General features: G+C 53.2%; 1 protein-coding gene across 1 annotated transcript in view; it reads left to right on the forward strand.

Moving 5' to 3' along the window:
* The window catches only part of SYMPK (symplekin scaffold protein), an 81442-nt gene extending 61185 nt beyond the window's left edge, over nucleotides 1-20257 (forward strand). Inside the window, exons 7-27 of the mRNA XM_063938450.1 lie at nucleotides 6892-7141; nucleotides 7220-7390; nucleotides 7472-7714; nucleotides 9253-9398; nucleotides 9478-9628; nucleotides 9723-9939; nucleotides 10018-10168; nucleotides 11160-11386; nucleotides 11464-11545; nucleotides 11995-12108; nucleotides 12195-12342; nucleotides 12594-12754; nucleotides 13264-13372; nucleotides 13587-13687; nucleotides 16890-16980; nucleotides 17857-17958; nucleotides 18985-19172; nucleotides 19361-19537; nucleotides 19636-19725; nucleotides 19817-19978; nucleotides 20061-20257. Of these exons, the coding sequence (XP_063794520.1) occupies nucleotides 6892-7141; nucleotides 7220-7390; nucleotides 7472-7714; nucleotides 9253-9398; nucleotides 9478-9628; nucleotides 9723-9939; nucleotides 10018-10168; nucleotides 11160-11386; nucleotides 11464-11545; nucleotides 11995-12108; nucleotides 12195-12342; nucleotides 12594-12754; nucleotides 13264-13372; nucleotides 13587-13687; nucleotides 16890-16980; nucleotides 17857-17958; nucleotides 18985-19172; nucleotides 19361-19537; nucleotides 19636-19725; nucleotides 19817-19978; nucleotides 20061-20177 (3198 nt within the window). The 3' untranslated portion in view covers nucleotides 20178-20257. The remainder of the gene's footprint in view (nucleotides 1-6891; nucleotides 7142-7219; nucleotides 7391-7471; nucleotides 7715-9252; nucleotides 9399-9477; nucleotides 9629-9722; nucleotides 9940-10017; nucleotides 10169-11159; nucleotides 11387-11463; nucleotides 11546-11994; nucleotides 12109-12194; nucleotides 12343-12593; nucleotides 12755-13263; nucleotides 13373-13586; nucleotides 13688-16889; nucleotides 16981-17856; nucleotides 17959-18984; nucleotides 19173-19360; nucleotides 19538-19635; nucleotides 19726-19816; nucleotides 19979-20060) is intronic.
* The last annotated feature ends 870 nt before the right edge of the window (nucleotides 20258-21127 follow it).

Raw genomic sequence — 21127 nt, forward strand, 5'->3', positions numbered from 1 at the left:
GTTACTGCTGCTCCCCCTCATATCTGCTGCTGGTTTCCCCAGTTCCTGATGCTCCTCCTTCCGTTATTGCTGCTCCTCATATCTGCTGCTGATTTCCCCAGTTCCTGATACTCCTCCTTCCGTTACTGCTGCTCCCCCTCATATCTGCTGCTGATTTCCCCTGTTCCTGATGCTCCTCCTTCCGTTACTGCTGCTCCCCCTCATATCTGCTGCCTATTTCCCCAGTTCCTGATGCTCCTCCTTCCGTTACTGCTGCTCCCCCTCATATCTGCTGCTGATTTCCCCAGTTCCTGATGCTCCTCCTTCCGTTACTGCTGCTCCCCCTCATATCTGCTGCTGGTTTCCCCAGTTCCTGATGCTCCTCCTGCCGTTACTGCTGCTGGTTTCCCCAGTTCCTGATGCTCCTCCTGCCGTTACTGCTGCTCCCCCTCATATCTGCTGCTGATTTCCCCAGTTCCTGATGCTCCTCCTGCCGTTACTGCTGCTCCCCCTCATATCTGCTGCTGGTTTCCCCAGTTCCTGATGCTCCTCCTGCCGTTACTGCTGCTGGTTTCCCCAGTTCCTGATGCTCCTCCTGCCGTTACTGCTGCTCCCCCTCATATCTGCTGCTGGTTTCCCCAGTTCCTGATGTTCCTCCTGCCGTTACTGCTCCCCCTCATATCTGCTGCTGGTTTCCCCAGTTCCTGATGCTCCTCCTGTCTGCTGCTCCCCCTCATATCTGCTGCTGGTTTTCCCAGTTCCTGATGCTCCTCCTGCCGTTACTGCTGCTCCCCCTCATATCTGCTGCTGATTTCCCCAGTTCCTGATACTTCTCCTGCCGTTACTGCTGCTCCCCCTCATATCTGCTGCTGATTTCCCCAGTTCCTGATGCTCCTCCTTCCGTTACTGCTGCTCCCCCTCATATCTGCTGCTGGTTTCCCCAGTTCCTGATATTCTCCTGCCGTTACTGCTGCTCCCCCTCATATCTGCTGCTGGTCTCCCCAGTTCCTGATGCTCCTCCTTCCGTTACTGCTGCTCCTCATATCTGCTGCTGATTTCCCCAGTTCCTGATACTTCTCCTGCCGTTACTGCTGCTCCCCCTCATATCTGCTGCTGGTTTCCCCAGTTCCTGATGCTCTTCCTGCCATTACTGCTGCTCCCCCTCATATCTGCTGCTGATTTCCCCAATTCCTGATGCTCCTCCCGCCGTTACTGCTGCTCCTCATATCTGCTGCTGATTTCCCCAGTTCCTGATGCTCCTCATGTCTGCTGCTCCCCCTCATATCTGCTGCTGATTTCCCCAGTTCCTGATGCTCCTCCTGCCGTTACTGCTGCTCCCCCTCATATCTGCTGCTGGTTTCCCCAGTTCCTGATGCTCCTCCTGCCGTTACTGCTGCTCCCCCTCATATCTGCTGATGGTTTCCCCAGTTCCTGATGCTCCTCCTTCCGTAACTGCTGCTCCTCATATCTGCTGCTGGTTTCCCCAGTTCCTGATGCTCCTCCTGCCGTTACTGCTGCTCCTCATATCAGCTGCTGATTTCCCCAGTTCCTGATGCTCCTCATGTCTGCTGCTCCCCCTCATATCTGCTGCTGATTTCCCCAGTTCCTGATGCTCCTCCTGCCGTTACTGCTGCTCCTCATATCTGCTGCTGATTTCCCCAGTTCCTGATGCTCCTCCTGCCGTTACTGCTGCTCCCCCTCATATCTGCTGCTGGTTTCACCAGTTCCTGATGCTCCTCCTTCCGTTACTGCTGCTCCCCCTCATATCTGCTGCTGGTTTCCCCAGTTCCTGATGTTCCTCCTTCGGTTACTGCTGCTCCCCCTCATATCTGCTGCCTATTTCCCCAGTTCCTGATGCTCCTCCTGTCTGCTGCTCCCCCTCATATCTGCTGCTGGTTTCCCCAGTTCCTGATGCTCCTCCTTCCGTTACTGCTGCTCCTCATATCTGCTGCTGGTTTCCCCAGTTCCTGATGCTCCTCCTTCCGTTACTGCTGCTCCTCATATCTGCTGCTGGTTTCCCCAGTTCCTGATGCTCCTCCTTCCGTTACTGCTGCTCCCCCTCATATCTGCTGCTGGTTTCCCCAGTTCCTGATGCTCCTCCTTCCGTTACTGCTGCTCCCCCTCATATCTGCTGCTGGTTTCCCCAGTTCCTGATGCTCCTCCTTCCGTTACTGCTGCTCCTCATATCTGCTGCTGGTTTCCCCAGTTCCTGATGCTCCTCCTTCCGTTACTGCTGCTCCCCCTCATATCTGCTGCTGGTTTCCCCAGTTCCTGATGCTCCTCCTTCCGTTACTGCTGCTCCTCATATTTGTTGCTGGTTTCCCCAGTTCCTGATGCTCCTCCTGTCTGCTCCCCCTCATATCTGCTGCTGGTTTCCCCAGTTCCTGATGCTCCTCCTTCCGTTACTGCTGCTCCTCATATCTGCTGCTGGTTTCCCCTGTTCCTGATGCTCCTCCTTCCGTTACTGCTGCTCCTCATATCTGCTGCTGGTTTCCCCAGTTCCTGATGCTCCTCCTTCCGTTACTGCTGCTCCCCCTCATATCTGCTGCTGGTTTCCCCAGTTCCTGATGCTCCTCCTTCCGTTACTGCTGCTCCCCCTCATATCTGCTGCTGGTTTCCCCAGTTCCTGATGCTCCTCCTTCCGTTACTGCTGCTCCTCATATCTGCTGCTGGTTTCCCCAGTTCCTGATGCTCCTCCTTCCGTTACTGCTGCTCCCCCTCATATCTGCTGCTGGTTTCCCCAGTTCCTGATGCTCCTCCTTCCGTTACTGCTGCTCCCCCTCATATCTGCTGCTGGTTTCCCCAGTTCCTGATGCTCCTCCTTCCGATACTGCTGCTCCCCCTCATATCTGCTGCTGGTTTCCCCAGTTCCTGATGCTCCTCCTGCCGTTACTGCTGCTCCTCATATCTGCTGCTGGTTTCCCCAGTTCCTGATGCTCCTCCTTCCATTACTGCTGCTCCCCCTCATATCTGCTGCTGGTTTCCCCAGTTCCTGATGCTCCTCCTTCCGTTACTGCTGCTCCTCATATCTGCTGCTGGTTTCCCCAGTTCCTGATGTTCCTCCTGCCGTTACTGCTGCTCCCCCTCATATCTGCTGCTGGTTTCCCCAGTTCCTGATGCTCCTCCTGCCGTTACTGCTGCTCCCCCTCATATCTGCTGCTGATTTCCCCAGTTCCTGATGCTCCTCCTTCCGTTACTGCTGCTCCTCATATCTGCTGCTGGTTTCCCCAGTTCCTGATGCTCCTCCTGCCGTTACTGCTGCTCCTCATATCTGCTGCTGGTTTCCCCAGTTCCTGATGCTTTTCCCGCCGTTACTGCTGCTCCTCATATCTGCTGCTGGTTTCCCCAGTTCCTGATGCTCCTCCTTCCGTTACTGCTCCCCCTCATATCTGCTGCTGGTTTCCCCAGTTCCTGATGCTGCTCCTTCCGTTACTGCTGCTCCTCATATCTGCTGCTGATTTCCCCAGTTCCTGATGCTCCTCCTGCCGTTACTGCTGCTCCTCATATCTGCTGCTGGTTTCCCCAGTTCCTGATGCTTTTCCCGCCGTTACTGCTGCTCCTCATATCTGCTGCTGGTTTCCCCAGTTCCTGATGCTCCTCCTTCCGTTACTGCTCCCCCTCATATCTGCTGCTGGTTTCCCCAGTTCCTGATGCTGCTCCTTCCGTTACTGCTGCTCCCCCTCATATCTGCTGCTGATTTCCCCAGTTCCTGATGCTCCTCCTGCCGTTACTGCTGCTCCTCATATCTGTTGCTGGTTTCCCCAGTTCCTGATGCTGCTCCTTCCGTTACTGCTGCTCCCCCTCATATCTGCTGCTGATTTCCCCAGTTCCTGATGCTCCTCCTTCCGTTACTGCTCCCCCTCATATCTGCTGCTGGTTTCCCCAGTTCCTGATGCTGCTCCTTCCGTTACTGCTGCTCCCCCTCATATCTGCTGCTGGTTTCCCCAGTTCCTGATGCTCCTCCTTCCGTTACTGCTCCCCCTCATATCTGCTGCTGGTTTCCCCAGTTCCTGATGCTCCTCCTTCCGTTACTGCTGCTCCTCATATCTGCTGCTGGTTTCCCCAGTTCCTGATTCTCCTCATATCTGCTGCTGGTTTCCCCAGTTCCTGATGCTCCTCCTTCCGTTACTGCTGCTCCCCCTCATATCTGCTGCTGGTTTCCCCAGTTCCTGATGCTCCTCCTTCCGTTACTGCTGCTCCTCATATCTGCTGCTGGTTTCCCCAGTTCCTGATGCTGCTCCTGCCGTTACTGCTGCTCCCCCTCATATCTGCTGCTGGTTTCCCCAGTTCCTGATGCTCCTCCTTCCGTTACTGCTGCTCCTCATATCTGCTGCTGGTTTCCCCAGTTCCTGATGCTGCTCCTGCCGTTACTGCTGCTCCCCCTCATATCTGCTGCTGGTTTCCCCAGTTCCTGATGCTCCTCCTTCCGTTACTGCTGCTCCCCCTCATATCTGCTGCTGGTTTCCCCAGTTCCTGATTCTCCTCATATCTGCTGCTGGTTTCCCCAGTTCCTGATGCTCCTCCTTCCGTTACTGCTGCTCCCCCTCATATCTGCTGCTGGTTTCCCCAGTTCCTGATGCTCCTCCTTCCGTTACTGCTGCTCCCCCTCATATCTGCTGCTGGTTTCCCCAGTTCCTGATGCTCCTCCTGCCGTTACTGCTGCTCCCCCTCATATCTGCTGCTGGTTTCCCCAGTTCCTGATGCTCCTCCTTCCGTTACTGCTGCTCCTCATATCTGCTGCTGGTTTCCCCAGTTCCTGATGCTGCTCCTGCCGTTACTGCTGCTCCCCCTCATATCTGCTGCTGGTTTCCCCAGTTCCTGATGCTCCTCCTGCCGTTACTGCTGCTCCCCCTCATATCTGCTGCTGGTTTCCCCAGTTCCTGATGCTCCTCCTTCCGTTACTGCTGCTCCTCATATCTGCTGCTGGTTTCCCCAGTTCCTGATGCTGCTCCTGCCGTTACTGCTGCTCCCCCTCATATCTGCTGCTGGTTTCCCCAGTTCCTGATGCTCCTCCTTCCGTTACTGCTGCTCCTCATATCTGCTGCTGGTTTCCCCAGTTCCTGATGCTGCTCCTTCCGTTACTGCTGCTCCTCATATCTGCTGCTGGTTTCCCCAGTTCCTGATGCTCCTCCTGCCGTTACTGCTGCTCCCCCTCATATCTGCTGCTGGTTTCCCCAGTTCCTGATGCTGCTCCTGCCGTTACTGCTGCTCCCCCTCATATCTGCTGATGGTTTCCCCAGTTCCTGATGCTCCTCCTTCCATTACTGCTGCTCCTCATATCTGCTGCTGGTTTCCCCAGTTCCTGATGCTCCTCCTTCCGTTACTGCTGCTGCTCCCCCTCATATCTGCTGCTGATTTCTCCAGTTCCTGATGTTCCTCCTTCCGTTACTGCTCCCCCTCATATCTGCTGATGGTTTCCCCAGTTCCTGATGCTCCTCCTTCCATTACTGCTGCTCCTCATATCTGCTGCTGGTTTCCCCAGTTCCTGATGCTCCTCCTTCCATTACTGCTGCTCCTCATATCTGCTGCTGGTTTCCCCAGTTCCTGATGCTCCTCCTTCCATTACTGCTGCTCCTCATATCTGCTGCTGGTTTCCCCAGTTCCTGATGCTCCTCCTTCCGTTACTGCTGCTGCTCCCCCTCATATCTGCTGCTGATTTCTCCAGTTCCTGATGTTCCTCCTTCCGTTACTGCTCCCCCTCATATCTGCTGATGGTTTCCCCAGTTCCTGATGCTCCTCCTTCCATTACTGCTGCTCCTCATATCTGCTGCTGGTTTCCCCAGTTCCTGATGCTCCTCCTTCCGTTACTGCTGCTCCTCATATCTGCTGCTGGTTTCCCCAGTTCCTGATGCTCCTCCTTCCGTTACTGCTGCTGCTCCCCCTCATATCTGCTGCTGGTTTCCCCAGTTCCTGATGCTCCTCCTTCCGTTACTGCTGCTGCTCCCCCTCATATCTGCTGCTGATTTCTCCAGTTCCTGATGCTCCTCCTTCCGTTACTGCTGCTCCTCATATCTGCTGCTGGTTTCCCCAGTTCCTGATGCTCCTCCTTCCGTTACTGCTCCCCCTCATATCTGCTGCTGGTTTCCCCAGTTCCTGATGCTCCTCCTGCCGTTACTGCTCCTCCTCATATCTGCTGCTGGTTTCCCCAGTTCCTGATGCTCCTCCTGCCGTTACTGCTCCTCCTCATATCTGCTGCTGATTTCTCCAGTTCCTGATGTTCCTCCTTCCGTTACTGCTCCCCCTCATATCTGCTGATGGTTTCCCCAGTTCCTGATGCTCCTCCTTCCATTACTGCTGCTCCTCATATCTGCTGCTGGTTTCCCCAGTTCCTGATGCTCCTCCTTCCATTACTGCTGCTCCTCATATCTGCTGCTGGTTTCCCCAGTTCCTGATGCTCCTCCTTCCATTACTGCTGCTCCTCATATCTGCTGCTGGTTTCCCCAGTTCCTGATGCTCCTCCTTCCGTTACTGCTGCTGCTCCCCCTCATATCTGCTGCTGGTTTCCCCAGTTCCTGATGCTCCTCCTTCCGTTACTGCCCCCCCTCATATCTGCTGCTGGTTTCCCCAGTTCCTGATGCTCCTCCTTCCGTTACTGCTGCTGCTCCCCCTCATATCTGCTGCTGATTTCTCCAGTTCCTGATGCTCCTCCTTCCGTTACTGCTGCTCCTCATATCTGCTGCTGGTTTCCCCAGTTCCTGATGCTCCTCCTGCCGTATCTGTAAGCTTTGAGGTCTACCTTCCTGACCCTTCCCTTTATTTCCCCCTCTCCTCACGCTGCATTTTGCAGATAATTGCCTGATCTTATCTTTGCACATATTAGAAATTGTACCTTTAATCCCTAATAAGGAAAGCCTTAGTAAAGGGTCTTTCAGCTGTTACCCTCACCCCCGTTACCCTCTCTGTCTCACGCAGTGGGTCGCCCGGTCTCGCCCACCGTCAGATCATCAGGAGTCGTGCTGGGATCTGGTGACTGAGATGGCGGCAGACATCCTTCTCCTGCTGGAGTCTGACAATGACGGGATTCGCACCCATGCAGTGAAGTTTGTGGAGAGTTTGATTGTCACTTTATCCCCCCGTACTCCAGACAGCGAGATCCCCAAGAGACAGGAGGGAGACATCAGCCTGGAGCAAATCCCTGGAGACCACCCCTTTCTGAAATCCAGTGAGTATGAGTGCGCCCTCACCTAGGCTCTGAGTGTGCGGCAGGGAGCACCCTATTACTCTCCTTGTATCCCTGTAGACTATTTGCGGGACATTGGGAAACAGGCTCTGAAAGAACTGCTGAAATTCATGGCCCACCCTGCGATCTCCAGCATCAATCTCACTGCGGCCCTCGGCTCTTTGGCATCGATAGCCCGCCAGAGGCCAATGTTCATGTCGGAGGTCATCCAGGCCTATGAAACGCTGCACGGTGAGTACTAGCATCCTCAGTGTCTGTGCTACCCTTCCCCCTTCCCCGCACAGTGTCTAGTAACTCTCTCTGCCTCCGCAGCCAACCTGCCCCCAACTCTGGCTAAATCCCAGGTGAGCAGCGTCCGAAAAAACCTGAAGCTGCAGCTGCTGAGTGTCCTCCGGCACCCGTCGTCCTGTGAATACCAGGGGCCCATCAGCACCCTTCTGCTGGATCTGGGGACCGGACAGGGAGAGATTACCCGTCACTTACCACCACCTAGGGAGCTGGGCCGCAAAAGGCCCAGAGAAAGTGGGGAAGGAGGACAGAAAAAGAGCCGGACTGGTGAGAAGCGGAGTGCCCCTATATAAGATGATTTTATAACATATCGCGGGAGGTGTGCTGGACGGGTGAGAAGCGGAGTGCCCCTATATAAGATTATTTTATAACATATGGAGGGAGGTGTGCTGGACGGGTGAGAAGCGGAGTGCCCCTATATAAGATGATTTTATAACGTATCGCGGGAGGTGTGCTGGACGGGTGAGAAGCGGAGTGCCCCTATATAAGATTATTTTATAACGTATCGCGGGAGGTGTGCTGGACAGGTGAGAAGCGGAGTGCCCCTATATAAGATTATTTTATAACGTATCGCGGGAGGTGTGCTGGACGGGTGAGAAGCGGAGTGCCCCTATATAAGATTATTTTATAACATATGGCGGGAGGTGTGCTGGACGGGTGAGAAGCGGAGTGCCCCTATATAAGATTATTTTATAACGTATCACGGGAGGTGTGCTGGACTGGTGAGAAGCGGAGTGCCCCTAGATAAGATGATTTTATAACATATCGCGGGAGGTGTGCTGGACGGGTGAGAAGCAGAGTGCCCCTATATAAGATGATTCTATAACGTATGACAGGAGGTGTGCTGGACGGGTGAGAAGCGGAGTGCCCCTATTTTAGATGATTTTATAACGAATGGCGGGAGGTGTGCCGGACGGGTGAGCCCCTATATAAGATGATTTAATAACGTATGGCGGGAGGTGTGCCGGACGGGTGAGAAGCGGAGTGCCCCTATATTAGATGACCTTATAACGTATGGCGGGAGGTGTGCTGGACGGGTGAGAAGCGGAGTGCCCCTATATAAGATTATTTTATAACGTATGGCGGGAGATGTGTCGGACGGGTGAGAAGCAGAGTGCCCCTATATTAGATGACCTTATAACGTATGGCGGGAGGTGTGCTGGACGGGTGAGAAGCGGAGTGTCCCTATATTAGATGATTTTATAACGCATGGCGGGAGGTGTGCTGGACGGGTGAGAAGCCGAGTGCCCCTATATTAGATGACCTTATAACGTATGGCGGGAGGTGTGCTGGACGAGTGAGAAGCGGAGTGCCCCTATATTAGATGACCTTATAACGTATGGCGGGAGGTGTGCTGGACGGGTGAGAAGCGGAGTGCCCCTAAATTAAATGACCTTATTACGTATGGCGGGAGGTGTGCTGGACGGGTGAGAAGCGGAGTGCCCCTATATTAGATGACCTTATAACGTATGGCGGGAGGTGTGCTGGACGGGTGAGAAGCGGAGTGCCCCTAAATTAGATGACCTTATAACGTATGGCGGGAGGTGTGCTGGACGTGTGAGAAGCGGAGTGCCCCTATATTAGATGACCTTATAACGTATGGCGGGAGGTGTGCTGGACGGGTGAGAAGCGGAGTGCCCCTATATTAGATGACTTTATAACGTATGGCGGGAGGTGTGCTGGACGGGTGAGAAGCGGAGTGCCCCTAAATTAGATGACCTTATAACGTATGGCGGGAGGTGTGCTGGACGGGTGTGGACGCACTTTCCTGGTTGTAGAGCTCTGTATCCTTTATCTACTTGCAGACCCCCCGTTAGCTGATGATGAAGATGAAAAGGACACGATATCCCATCCTCCGATTCCCGCGTCTGCTCCCAGCGCTCTGTCTGCTACAGATATCACCGCAGAGTTTCTGCAGCCGCTACTCACCCCGGAGAGTGTAGCCAACCTGGTATGTGCACCACACGAGGCTGATCTCCCTCTGGCCACCATAATAATGATGTAACACAAAGTGTCGCCCTCCCACACAGGTTCTCATCAGTATGGTCTACCTGCCGGACACCATGCCGGCCTCCTTCCAGGCCACCTATACTCCAGTGGAGTCTGCTGGAACCGATGCTCAGATCCGGCATCTAGCGCGACTTATGGCCACACAGATGACCGCTTCAGGAATTGGTCCAGGTAAGTGGGACATCTAGTCTAGCAGTAGATGGCAGGAGACATCACCCGAGGGAATGGCTGGAATGTCCGGATCAATGTGCCGCCCATTCTGCAGGTGTGGAGAAGGTGAAGGAGCTTCCAGTCGAGGTTGTGGAGGAGGAAAGTGTGAAGCCGGAGGGACTGGTGATCAAGCGACGGGTTTCCTCCCTGCCCACTCAGGGGCAGGCCATCTCTGTTTTGGGGTCTCAAGCTAAGGGTGAAAAGGATGAGGACGATGAAGCCCCTCTTGCCAAAAAACGTCCTGAGCCTATACTGCCGGTGACGCAGATTCGGTGAGCGTGCGCCTCCATAGACTGACTGCCCCCTTCTGTTCCCTGGATCTAACTAACGTCTCTCTCTCGCTGCTTCAGGCCGGCTGGATCCGGAGGACGCAAAAAGGTCTTTAAGCTCAAAGAAGTCCTGGAGCCGATGACAGAAGCTCAGATCAGAAGCCTGAAACTGGCAGCGGTGCAGAGAATCCTACAAGCAGAGCGCAGTGTGGGGGGCAGCGCCGCAGCCCAGGTACAGAGCTCTGCCTCCATACACACACCTACTGTGCCACCATATACACATACACTGTGCTCCCATATACACACATACACTGTGCCACCATATACACACATACTGTGCCACCATATACACACATACACTGTGCCACCATACACACACGCATACACATACTGTGCCTCCATACACATACACTGTGCCCCCATACACACACACACTGCGCCCCCATACACACATACACTGTGCTCCCATATACACACACACACACTGTGCCACCATATACACACACATACTGTGCCACCATACACATACACTCTGCTATCATATACACACACACACACACACACACACATACTATGCCACCATACACAGTGCCACCACACACACATACTGTGCCACCATATACACACACATGCACTGTGCATCATACACACATACACTGTGCCCCCATACACACGCATAGACTGTGCCCCCATACACACGCATACACTGTGCCCCCATACACGCATACACTGTGCCCCCATACACACGCATACACTGTGCCCCCATACACACGCATACACTGTGCCCCCATATACACTAGTCCCATGCACACATACTGTGCCATCATACATACACATACTGTGCCACCATACACACACGCATACACTGTGCCACCATACACACACGTACTTTGCCACCATATACACACGCATACACTGTGCCACCATATACACACACATGCACTGTGCCACCATACACACCGTGCTATCATACACACACATACTGTGCCACCATACACACTGTGCCCCCATAGACACGCGCGCACACTGTGCCCCCATAGACACGCGCGCACACTGTGCCCCCATAGACACGCGCGCACACTGTGCCCCCATAGACACGCGCGCACACTATGCCCCCATAGACACGCGCGCACACTGTGCCCCCGTACACACATGTACTGTGCCCCCTGGTGTCTGCAGGGTGGTGCTGGTGTTATACCGCTCTAAAGCCGCTTTCCCATCAGATGCGTGTGAAGGTTCTAGCACGCCTGGTAACCCATCTGGATACATCCCTGAAGGTTGAAGTCTTGTCCCACTTTCTGAGGGATCCCCGGGCCCGGCTGGAGCTGGCGCTGGCATGGCTGTACCAGGAGTACTGCGAGTATCAGTCGGGGGCAGGAGAGCAGGGCTATCAGGAGTGTCTGATCGGCATTCTGACTGGTCTACAGGAGCGTCCTGACCAGAAAGATGGGTCAGTATCCAGCAGTGCTCACAGGTTGTCTTCTGTCCTCGCCGGATGGTCCATGTTGTATTCTCTCATCCCTGCAGGGTCTTCACCAAATTTGTGCTGGAGGCTCCCCTGCTGACAGACTCTGCGCTGGACGTTATCCGGAAATACTGCGAGGATGAGGTGCGGGGTCACTCCATGTTTATCAGAAGATGGCTGATGCCCAGTGTTTAGGCCAGAGATGTGTAGGATGGTTTTTCATATGGCAGCAGATTCTTATTGGGGATCAGTAAGACGCGGAATCCTCCAATACTTCTCCTGTCTTCCCATTTACTAAGATACTGATATTATACAGTAGCTACACACAAACCTAGTAACCCTGCGTAACGTACAGGCAGTGATTCACACCTCCTGTGTATGACCACAAGAGCTTGCACTCAGACATATTATAAGAGTGCATGTGATTAGGTTTGTGGAGGTTATTATTCCTATGTACTGGGTCAGTTTGTGTGTTAGGTGGGTTCCGTGGCCAGGCGTTGGGGTTCTCCTCTCCCTGCACTTCAGGAACCGGCTCTGGCCCTCTCCTATCCCTATATTAGGGCCGCTGCATTTCATGTGTCCTCTCCTTCCAGGGTCGCAGTTATTTGGGGATGTCGACGTTGCGGGATCTGATCCTCACTCGTCCTGCTCGGCAGTTCCAGTATTTGCATCTTCTTCTGGACCTAAGCTCTAATGAGAAGGACAAGGTGACACGGTTAGGGGGTTGTGGCTTGTGCTATGGGGGATTTCCCTCCGCTGTGTGGGACTCATCCGCCATGTTTGCTCTTCTAAGGTCCGTCAGCAGGCGCTGCTCCTCGTTAAGCGGATGTATGAAAAGGAAAGTCTCCGTCAGTACATAGAGAAATTTGCCCTTAATTACCTCCAGCTGCTGGTCCACCCTAACCCCCCCTCGGTGCTCTTTGGGGCAGATAAGGACACAGGTGGGATCCTCTGATAATGTGAAGCTCCTGGTGGGTGTGCGGTGGTCCTTCTGTCACTGTAGCTATCACAGACCACAGCACATCCGTCATTAACCTCTGGCTAGATACTACATGGAATAACGAAGTTCTTGTATTTAAGCAAAACATCATTTGATTGTCGGTTATGTTTAGAAGAAAATAAAAATGATTTGGATTTTCTTATAACCGAGCTCCGCGCTCTTCTCCTTCCTGATGTCTCGTTTTATTCCCAGAGGTGGCGGCCCCCTGGACGGAGGACACTGTGAAACACTGTCTGTACCTGTACCTGGCCCTGCTTCCCCAGAATCACAAACTGATCCATGAGCTGGCATCCGTCTACACCGAGGCCACCGCAGACATCAAGAGGACTGTCCTTAGAGTCATCGAGACCCCGGTCAGTGAGTGGAGAGAGGACTGTGTGGGAGGTTAGACCCCGGTCAGTGAGTGGAGAGGGGACTGTGTGGGAGGTTAGACCCCGGTCAGTGAGTGGAGAGGGGACTGTGTGGGAGGTTAGACCCCGGTGAGTGAATGGAGAGGGGACTGTGAGGGAAGTTAGACCCCGGTGTGCGAGTGGAGAGGGGTCCTTGTGGGAGGTTAGACCCCTGGTGTGCGAGTGGACAGGGGACCATGAGGGAGGGTAGACACCGTTGAGCGAATGGGGGGAGGTTATACCCTGGTGTGTGAGTGGAGAGGGGATTGTGAGGGAGGATAGACACCGGTGAGTGAGTGGTGAAGGGACTGTGGGGAGGTTAGACCCCGGTGTGTGAGTGCAGAGGGGACTGTGTGGGAGGTTAGACCCCGGTGTGTGTGTGTGGGAGGTTTTGGAGTGGTCAGAGGAAAAGATGAGTAAGGAAGGAAATTCTGTGTGCACCTTGTGCTAATCCTGTCTGCGTCTTCCCACAGATCCGAGGCATGGGAATGAACTCCCCGGAGCTGCTCCTGCTAGTGGAGAATTGTCCCAAGGGTGCGGAGACACTGGTGACGCGGTGTCTGCACATCTTAACGGATAAAGGTGATTTGTATAATAAGAGTAGCTTGTCCTACCAAGCCAGAGTACAGCACTTCATGATGAAGCTTTTTCAGCTCTAGTCATGATGTCCTTACAGAAGCCGACTTCCCTGTGCTCAGGTTCTGCTTTGTTACAGATCCAGCTGATCTCCTATGACCATTGTTTTTCGCTTCATTACTGGTATCACAGCTATATGTGTCACTGTCTCTCTCTCTAGTTCCACCCTCCCCTGAGCTAGTGAAACGCGTCAGAGAGCTGTACCAAAAGCGTCTCCCAGATGTGCGCTTCCTGATTCCGGTGCTCAATGGTCTGGACAAGGTAAGGACGCTGATGTGTATTACCTTGGAGAATGCGCATATACTGAATATCACACCTGGAAATGTCATTCATTGCCCAGCTGACGTACAGCACTTACTACAACTACTTACCTTGGTTATTGGTATCCAGGTGAAAGCGTGGCTCTGGGCCTCAGACTCCATCCCTCACTCAGACTCCTACCACATTCAGAGCCGCCCAGTAACAGTCTGCTAGCATGCACTGACGCCCGCTGACCATTCCGATGTGTCTGTGTGCTGAGGGAGAACGTCACATAGGACAGCACAGCTGGTGTTCTGGATAACATCACGTCTCATAGTTCCTGGGTTCAGTTCCCACCACAGCCCTATCTGTGTAGAGTCTATGTGTTCTCTCTGTGCTTGCGTGGGTTACTTCCAGGTTGCTAGCTGTATTCCTCCCACAATCCAAAAACATGACCGTAGGTTAATTGGCTTCTGACAAAAACTAACCCGTGTGTGTGTGACCAGATACGCTCTCGCTGCCGGTGCCAGGCAATCATAGATTGGGTTCGGGTCACGCAGGGACCTGGCCAATACCACCAGTAGCCGCCTGTTACTGACTCCTCCCACTGCGTAGTGGGCGGGTATATCGCTTCCACCACCAGGCTCCTATCACATGGCAAAACAAATCCATTGTCATTATTTAATAATAGTGTGACTATATATGTACATATAAGTGTATATAGTCACAAATACCCCCGGGAGGTGTGTGAACATTTTTATTGTTAATATAATAAGTATCTGTTGATTTTATTAAACGTTTGCTTTGCTCATTGTCTAGAAGCTGGCAGAGCTCTTTCCTAAGTGGCTGCTGGTGGCATTTACTGTGGTGAGCCCTGTATAGCACACATTAACCAGTTCCCTGCCTGTCCTACCACGTGGCACCTGGAAGCACGGATCTGCTCAGGCTATACCCACCGGCACCTGAATAACGCCACACCTCCTGGCTGGTCACTGAGCAGGCCCCCTGTCCTCACTCCAGGGCAGGCGGAGAACGGGACTGCGTGCGTCGCATTCCTGGAAGTGGCAAGATGTTTACTCGCTGAAATGGTCTTAAAAAGACCCTTCCCTTTTCTGAGGGGATACTGCATACAAGATGTTTACAGGAGGTCCACACTTCAAGATGTTACAGAAGACGTACACACACAGCCCTCCAATACACAGTGCCCCTATAGGTGTGGCTCAGTGGGTAATAGACACCTACCTCGCTATATACATAGCGTGGGTAATGGATACATACCTCGCTATATACATAGGGTGGGTCAGTGGGTAATAGACACAGATATTGCACCATGATACAAGTGATCATCCTGACGGGTGTCTAGCACTGGTTGAAGGTGGTGATGTATTTCAGGACACGCATTGGGTCTTTTGATACTAGTACAGCATCTGTATATTACTATATATATATATATATATATATATATATATATAAAATATCCGCTGTCTCTTCCTGTGGATGGGATATTCCAACAGGTTGCTGCTTTCTGCCACGAGGTTAGACATGTCCTGGAAAGGTTCCAGACCTCTGGGGCAGATCTGTGTGATAATGTATGGCCAAGTTCTACTAGATACACCACAAGCTCATGTGGGACAGGCGTGGCTGAGCATCTGACATGGAGTATACAAGGAGATGACAATGCTGAACATCTCATTCCAACTCCATGGGCGGCCCGCTCTTCTTGGAAGGATTTCCAGTGACCGTGGGCGGCCCGCTCTTCTTCGAAGGATTTCCAGTGACCGTGGGCGGCCCGCTCTTCTTGGAAGGATTTCCAGTGACCGTGGGAGGCCCGCTCTTTATGGAAGGATTTCCAGTGACCGTGGGAGGCCCGCTCTTTATGGAAGGATTTCCAGTGACCGTGGGCGGCCCGCTCTTCTTGGAAGGATTTCCAGTGACCGTGGGAGGCCCGCTCTTTATGGAAGGATTTCCAGTGACCGTGGGCGGCCCGCTCTTCTTGGAAGGATTTCCAGTGACCGTGGGCGGCCCGCTCTTCTTGGAAGGATTTCCAGTGACCGTGGGCGGCCCACTCTTCTTGGAAGGATTTCCAGTGACCGTGGGAGGGCCCGCTCTTTATGGAAGGATTTCCAGTGACCGTGGGCGGCCCGCTCTTCTTGGAAGGATTTCCAGTGACCGTGGGAGGCCCGCTCTTTATGGAAGGATTTCCAGTGACCGTGGGCGGCCCGCTCTTCTTGGAAGGATTTCCAGTGACCGTGGGAGGCCCGCTCTTTATGGAAGGATTTCCAGTGACCGTGGGCGGCCCGCTCTTCTTGGAAGGATTTCCAGTGACCGTGGGCGGCCCGCTCTTCTTGGAAGGATTTCCAGTTTGGGAACATAGCTGTGGAAATATGACCCATCCAACCACAAGAACATTAGGTACTGATGTTGGGTATCAGTCCCAGCTGACAGAGTTCCAGGGATTGTATGGGACTGAGTTCAGGTGTAGGCCAGTCACATCCTTCCAAACCTGCCTTGGTGGTCCTGGCTTTATACATGGATGCATTGTCATGCCAACACAGGAAGTACCTTCACCAAACTGCTGTCACAAAGCCGGGACCATGTATATCTCCCAACGTCTGTGCTGGCGTTGGGAGATCTGAGGCTTTGGCGGCCCGAGGCCCGTGCAGGCTTGGGTTGTCCGAGGCTCGCACTGGCATAGGTTTGTCTGACACCCGCGCAGGCATTGGGTTGTCCGAGGCTCGCACTGGCATAGGTTTGTCTGACACCCGCTCAGGCGTTGGGTTGTCCGAGGCCCGCGCTGGCTTAGGTTTGTCTGATACCCGCACTGGCGTTGGCCTGTCTGAGGCCCGCGCTGGCGTTGGGTTGTCCGAAGCCCGCGCAGGCGTTGGGTTGTACGAGGCTCGCGCTGGCGTTGGTGGGGTATGACAACCTATGGACGTGCCCCTACTGCTGATGTGGGTATACAGTCTGATTAGAGAGAGGGGGTCACATTCTTTGAGCCACGTGGTTAATCTGTATTTATATAGATATATGCATACACACATTCTATATAGATCTGTAGCTACCCGCATCCCCTCACACAGTCATGGCCGCCTGTTACTGATCACGTCTCTCTCCATTGTGACCAAAAGGCATAAGTGAAGCAAGTGGTGAACATTCATTTTATATTCGGTGTAAGGAAGGGAGGTAATGGCGGCCGATCATCTTCTGTGTCTGTGTCTTCTAGAAAGAGGTCATTCAGGCGTTGCCGAAACTCATCAAGCTCAACCCTATTGTTGTGAAAGAAGTGTTTAATCGGTTGCTGGGTACACAGCACGGTAAGAGGGTGGGTAGGGGCATGTGCCAGGCTGGGGTGGGGTAGGGGCATGTGCCAGGCTGGGGTGGGGTAGGGGCATGTGCTGGGGTGGGGTAGGGGCATGTGCCAGGCTGGGGTGGGGTAGGGGCATGTGCCAGGCTGGGTTGGGGAGGGGCATGGGGTGGGGTAGGGGCATGTGCCAGGCTGGGTTGGGTAGGGGCATGGGGTGGGGTAGGGGCATGTGCCAGGCTGGGTTGGGTAGGGGCATGGGGTGGGTAATGGCGTGGGGTGGGGTAGGGGCATGCGCTGGGTTGGGGTGGGTAGGGGCATGCGGTGGGTGGGGTAGGGGCATGCGCCGGGTAGGGGCATATATTGGGTTGGCCTTGTGGATTGGATAGTATACTGAGCTTGATTGATTAGGGAATTATACCGGGTGGTATGGATTGAATGGGATTAGGCCGGGCTTGGATAGAGTAGGGGAATATATCAGGTGGGGTGGGGTAAATAGGGCAATATACTGGGTGGGGTGAATAGGGGAATATACCGGGATAGGGTAGGGGTATATACTTGGCTCATGGCAAGGTAGGTGAATTATTCTGCAAGAAATGGGGTGAACAGGGGAATAAACCTGGCTGGGATAGGGTAGAGTATATACAGGGTGGGGTAGGTTAGAGGAATATACTGGACAGGGTGGGGTAAGAGACTTTACCAGAGGTGTGCGGTAGGGAAATATGCCCAGTGGGGGTGGGTGAATAGGGGAATAGATCGGGGATATACAGGCGAGTGGATTACAAGGGTTGATGCATGTGGGAATATATACATACATAGTGTGTGTCAGATTGTGTTTTGAATTACAGTGACAGAATCAGAAATAGTTTTCTATCTGTTTCTCCACCAGGTGATGTCAGTTCTTCCATGTCTCCTCTCACACCTGGAGACCTTCTCGTGGCTCTCCACAGCATTGATTCCAGCAAATGTGACATGAAATCTGTCATTAAGGGTAAGTTATTCACTCTACTGAGGGTCCTGGGTTATGTTCCTTCTCTCCTGAGGGTCCTGGGTTATGTTCCTTCTCTCCTGAGGGTCCTGGGTTATGTTCCTTCTCTCCTGAGGGTCCTGGGTTACGTTCCTTCTCTCCTGAGGGTCCTGGGTTATATTCCTTCTCTCCTGAGGGTCCTGGGTTATGTTCCTTCTCTCCTGAGGGTCCTGGGTTATGTTCCTTCTCTCCTGAGGGTCCTGGGTTATGTTCCTTCTCTCCTGAGGGTCCTGGGTTATGTTCCTTCTCTCCTGAGGGTCCTGGGTTATGTTCCTTCTCTCCTGAGGGTCCTGGGTTACGTTCCTTCTCTCCTGAGGGTCCTGGGTTATATTCCTTCTCTCCTGAGGGTCCTGGGTTATGTTCCTTCTCTCCTGAGGGTCCTGGGTTATGTTCCTTCTCTCCTGAGGGTCCTGGGTTATGTTCCTTCTCTCCTGAGGGTCCTGGGTTACGTTCCTTCTCTCCTGAGGGTCCTGGGTTATATTCCTTCTCTCCTGAGGGTCCTGGGTTATGTTCCTTCTCTCCTGAGGGTCCTGGGTTATGTTCCTTCTCTCCTGAGGGTCCTGGGTTATGTTCCTTCTCTCCTGAGGGTCCTGGGTTATGTTCCTTCTCTCCTGAGGGTCCTGGGTTATATTCCTTCTCTCCTGAGGGTCCTGGGTTATGTTCCTTCTCTCCTGAGGGTCCTGGGTTACGTTCCTTCTCTCCTGAGGGTCCTGGGTTACGTTCCTTCTCTCCTGAGGGTCCTGGGTTATGTTCCTTCTCTCCTGAGGGTCCTGGGTTATGTTCCTTCTCTCCTGAGGGTCCTGGGTTATGTTCCTTCTCTCTTGAGGGTCCTGGGTTATGTTCCTTCTCTCTTGAGGGTCCTGGGTTATGTTCCTTCTCTCCTGAGGGTCCTGGGTTATGTTCCTTCTCTCCTGAGGGTCCTGGGTTATGTTCCTTCTCTCCTGAGGGTCCTGGGTTATGTTCCTTCTCTATTGTCTCCATCTCTCCTAGCTACGAACCTGTGTTTCTCTGCGCGCTCAGTGTACACCTCTGAGGTCCTGGCCATCGTTCTTCAGCAGCTGATGGACACCACCCCACTTCCCATGCTTCTTATGAGGACAGTCATCCAAGCTCTTGGAATGTACCCACGACTAGGAGGCTTCATCATGAACATCCTTACCCGTCTCATCTACAAGCAGGTTAGGGTCTGTGGTTTGAAGGAAGACATTGCTGTGGGGTGGGAAGTGCTCTAATAATAGGCAATGCTTTGTGGTGTCTCTGGACTGACCGCAACAGAGGTGAAAGGCCGCCATTGGTCGCTGTAGTCTTCTGATTACTGGGAAAGCAGATAATTGTCATGTATCTCTGTATACCAATGTCTTCCCAGGTTTGGAAGTACCCCAAGGTGTGGGAGGGTTTCATTAAATGTTGCCAGAGAACGAAACCTCAGTCTTTCAGTGTCCTGCTGCAGCTGCCCCCGCCGCAGCTCCTGTCTGTTCTCCAGACGTCCCCTGATCTCCGCGACCCCCTCTTGGCTCATGTCAGAAGTTTTACACCTAACCAGGTCAGTGGGCGAATGGTCTCCAGCGTGTGTTACTTTGTCTCTCCTAGCTTACCGTAGCTAAATGAGTGACGGGTCCGTGCGTTCCTCTCACCTGGCAGATGGCTCATGTCCCACACGCTATTATGGTAATTCTAGAAGCTGAATCCAGAACTGACCCAGATGTAGAAGAGTATCCACAGCCCGTAGAGGTAAAGTCCATCTGTCATCGTTCTAGGAATAGGAACTGTAATTCTAGGACTGGTCTCAGGTCCCTGTTTTATTTTCTTCTGTTATTTCCAGGCAACAGAACCCCCAGCACAGGACCTCATCGCCCGACGTCTCGCCCAAGAGAAATCCTTGAAACGACAGATTCTGGAGGAGCAGAAAGGAAAAAACACCCAAGAGGTGGAGGAGGAGATGGACCTTCCTATTCTCTTATTAGAAGAGGAGGAGATGATCACGGTTTGTGTTTATCAGATCTCTGTTCTTTTAGCCTCTGGATTTATCCTCAGTCACATCTTTTTATCACTCCCTTTGTCCTCAGAAACCCTCTGGGAAAGGGTCTCCTCCAGGCGAGGCGGAGAACCCAGTGACCACCGCCACACACTCGCCGCCCCCTGAGGAACCTATGGAAGAGGACCCAGCGCCGAAAGAGGACTAGACCCCCAGAAGAGCGATCTCTCCAGCAGCAGCTACCCATTGTCATAGCAACCAACAACCAATAAAAACCTCCGCCTGTAATATGTGTACGTGCGCATGTGTATCGTATAGACACTCCCCAGGTTCACATACTAATCACTTACATGGCCCAGTGCAGATGCTGCACAGAATGGTAGGTGTTCTCCGCTGTAGAAGAAGCGGATGTCCTCTCTCTGACCCTTCCACCTGGCTGATGTCTTCTGCTCCTAATATTATGTCACATCTGCCTAATTGCTTGGGGTTTATTTACTAAGCCTTGAAGAGAGAGAAAGTAGCAGCCAATCAGCTCCTAGCTGCCATGTTACAGGGGGATCGGTATGCCGACGTCAGCTTCCTGATAGTCACGACAGCATCCAGACGGGAGTCAGGTAAGTATTCTACCTCCTCAAACCTAACCCTCCCTTACTGCGGTCTAAGCCTAACCTCCCCCTTACTGCCTAACCTCCCCCCTTACTGCCTAACCTCCCCCCTTACTGCCTAACCTCCCCCCTTACTGCCTAACACTAACCTCCCCCCTTAGTGCCTAACCTCCCCTTTAGTGCCTAACCTCCCCTTTAGTGCCTTACTGCCTAACCTCCCCCTTTAGTGCCTAACCCTAACCTCCCCCCTTACTGCCTAACCCTAACCCCCCCCCCCCCCTTTTTATTTTAATTTCTCTATCGTCCTAGTGGATGCTGGGGTTCCTGAAAGGACCATGGGGAATAGCGGCTCCGCAGGAGACAGGGCACAAAAAGTAAAGCTTTTCCGATCAGGTGGTGTGCACTGGCTCCTCCCCCTATGACCCTCCTCCAGACTCCAGTTAGATTTTTGTGCCCGGCCGAGAAGGGTGCAATCTAGGTGGCTCTCCTAAAGAGCTGCTTAGAGAAAGTTTAGCTAGGTTTTTTATGTTACAGTGATTCCTGCTGGCAACAG

This window comes from Pseudophryne corroboree, chromosome 8 (genome assembly GCF_028390025.1).
Source record: "Pseudophryne corroboree isolate aPseCor3 chromosome 8, aPseCor3.hap2, whole genome shotgun sequence".
Lineage (NCBI taxonomy): Eukaryota > Metazoa > Chordata > Amphibia > Anura > Myobatrachidae > Pseudophryne > Pseudophryne corroboree.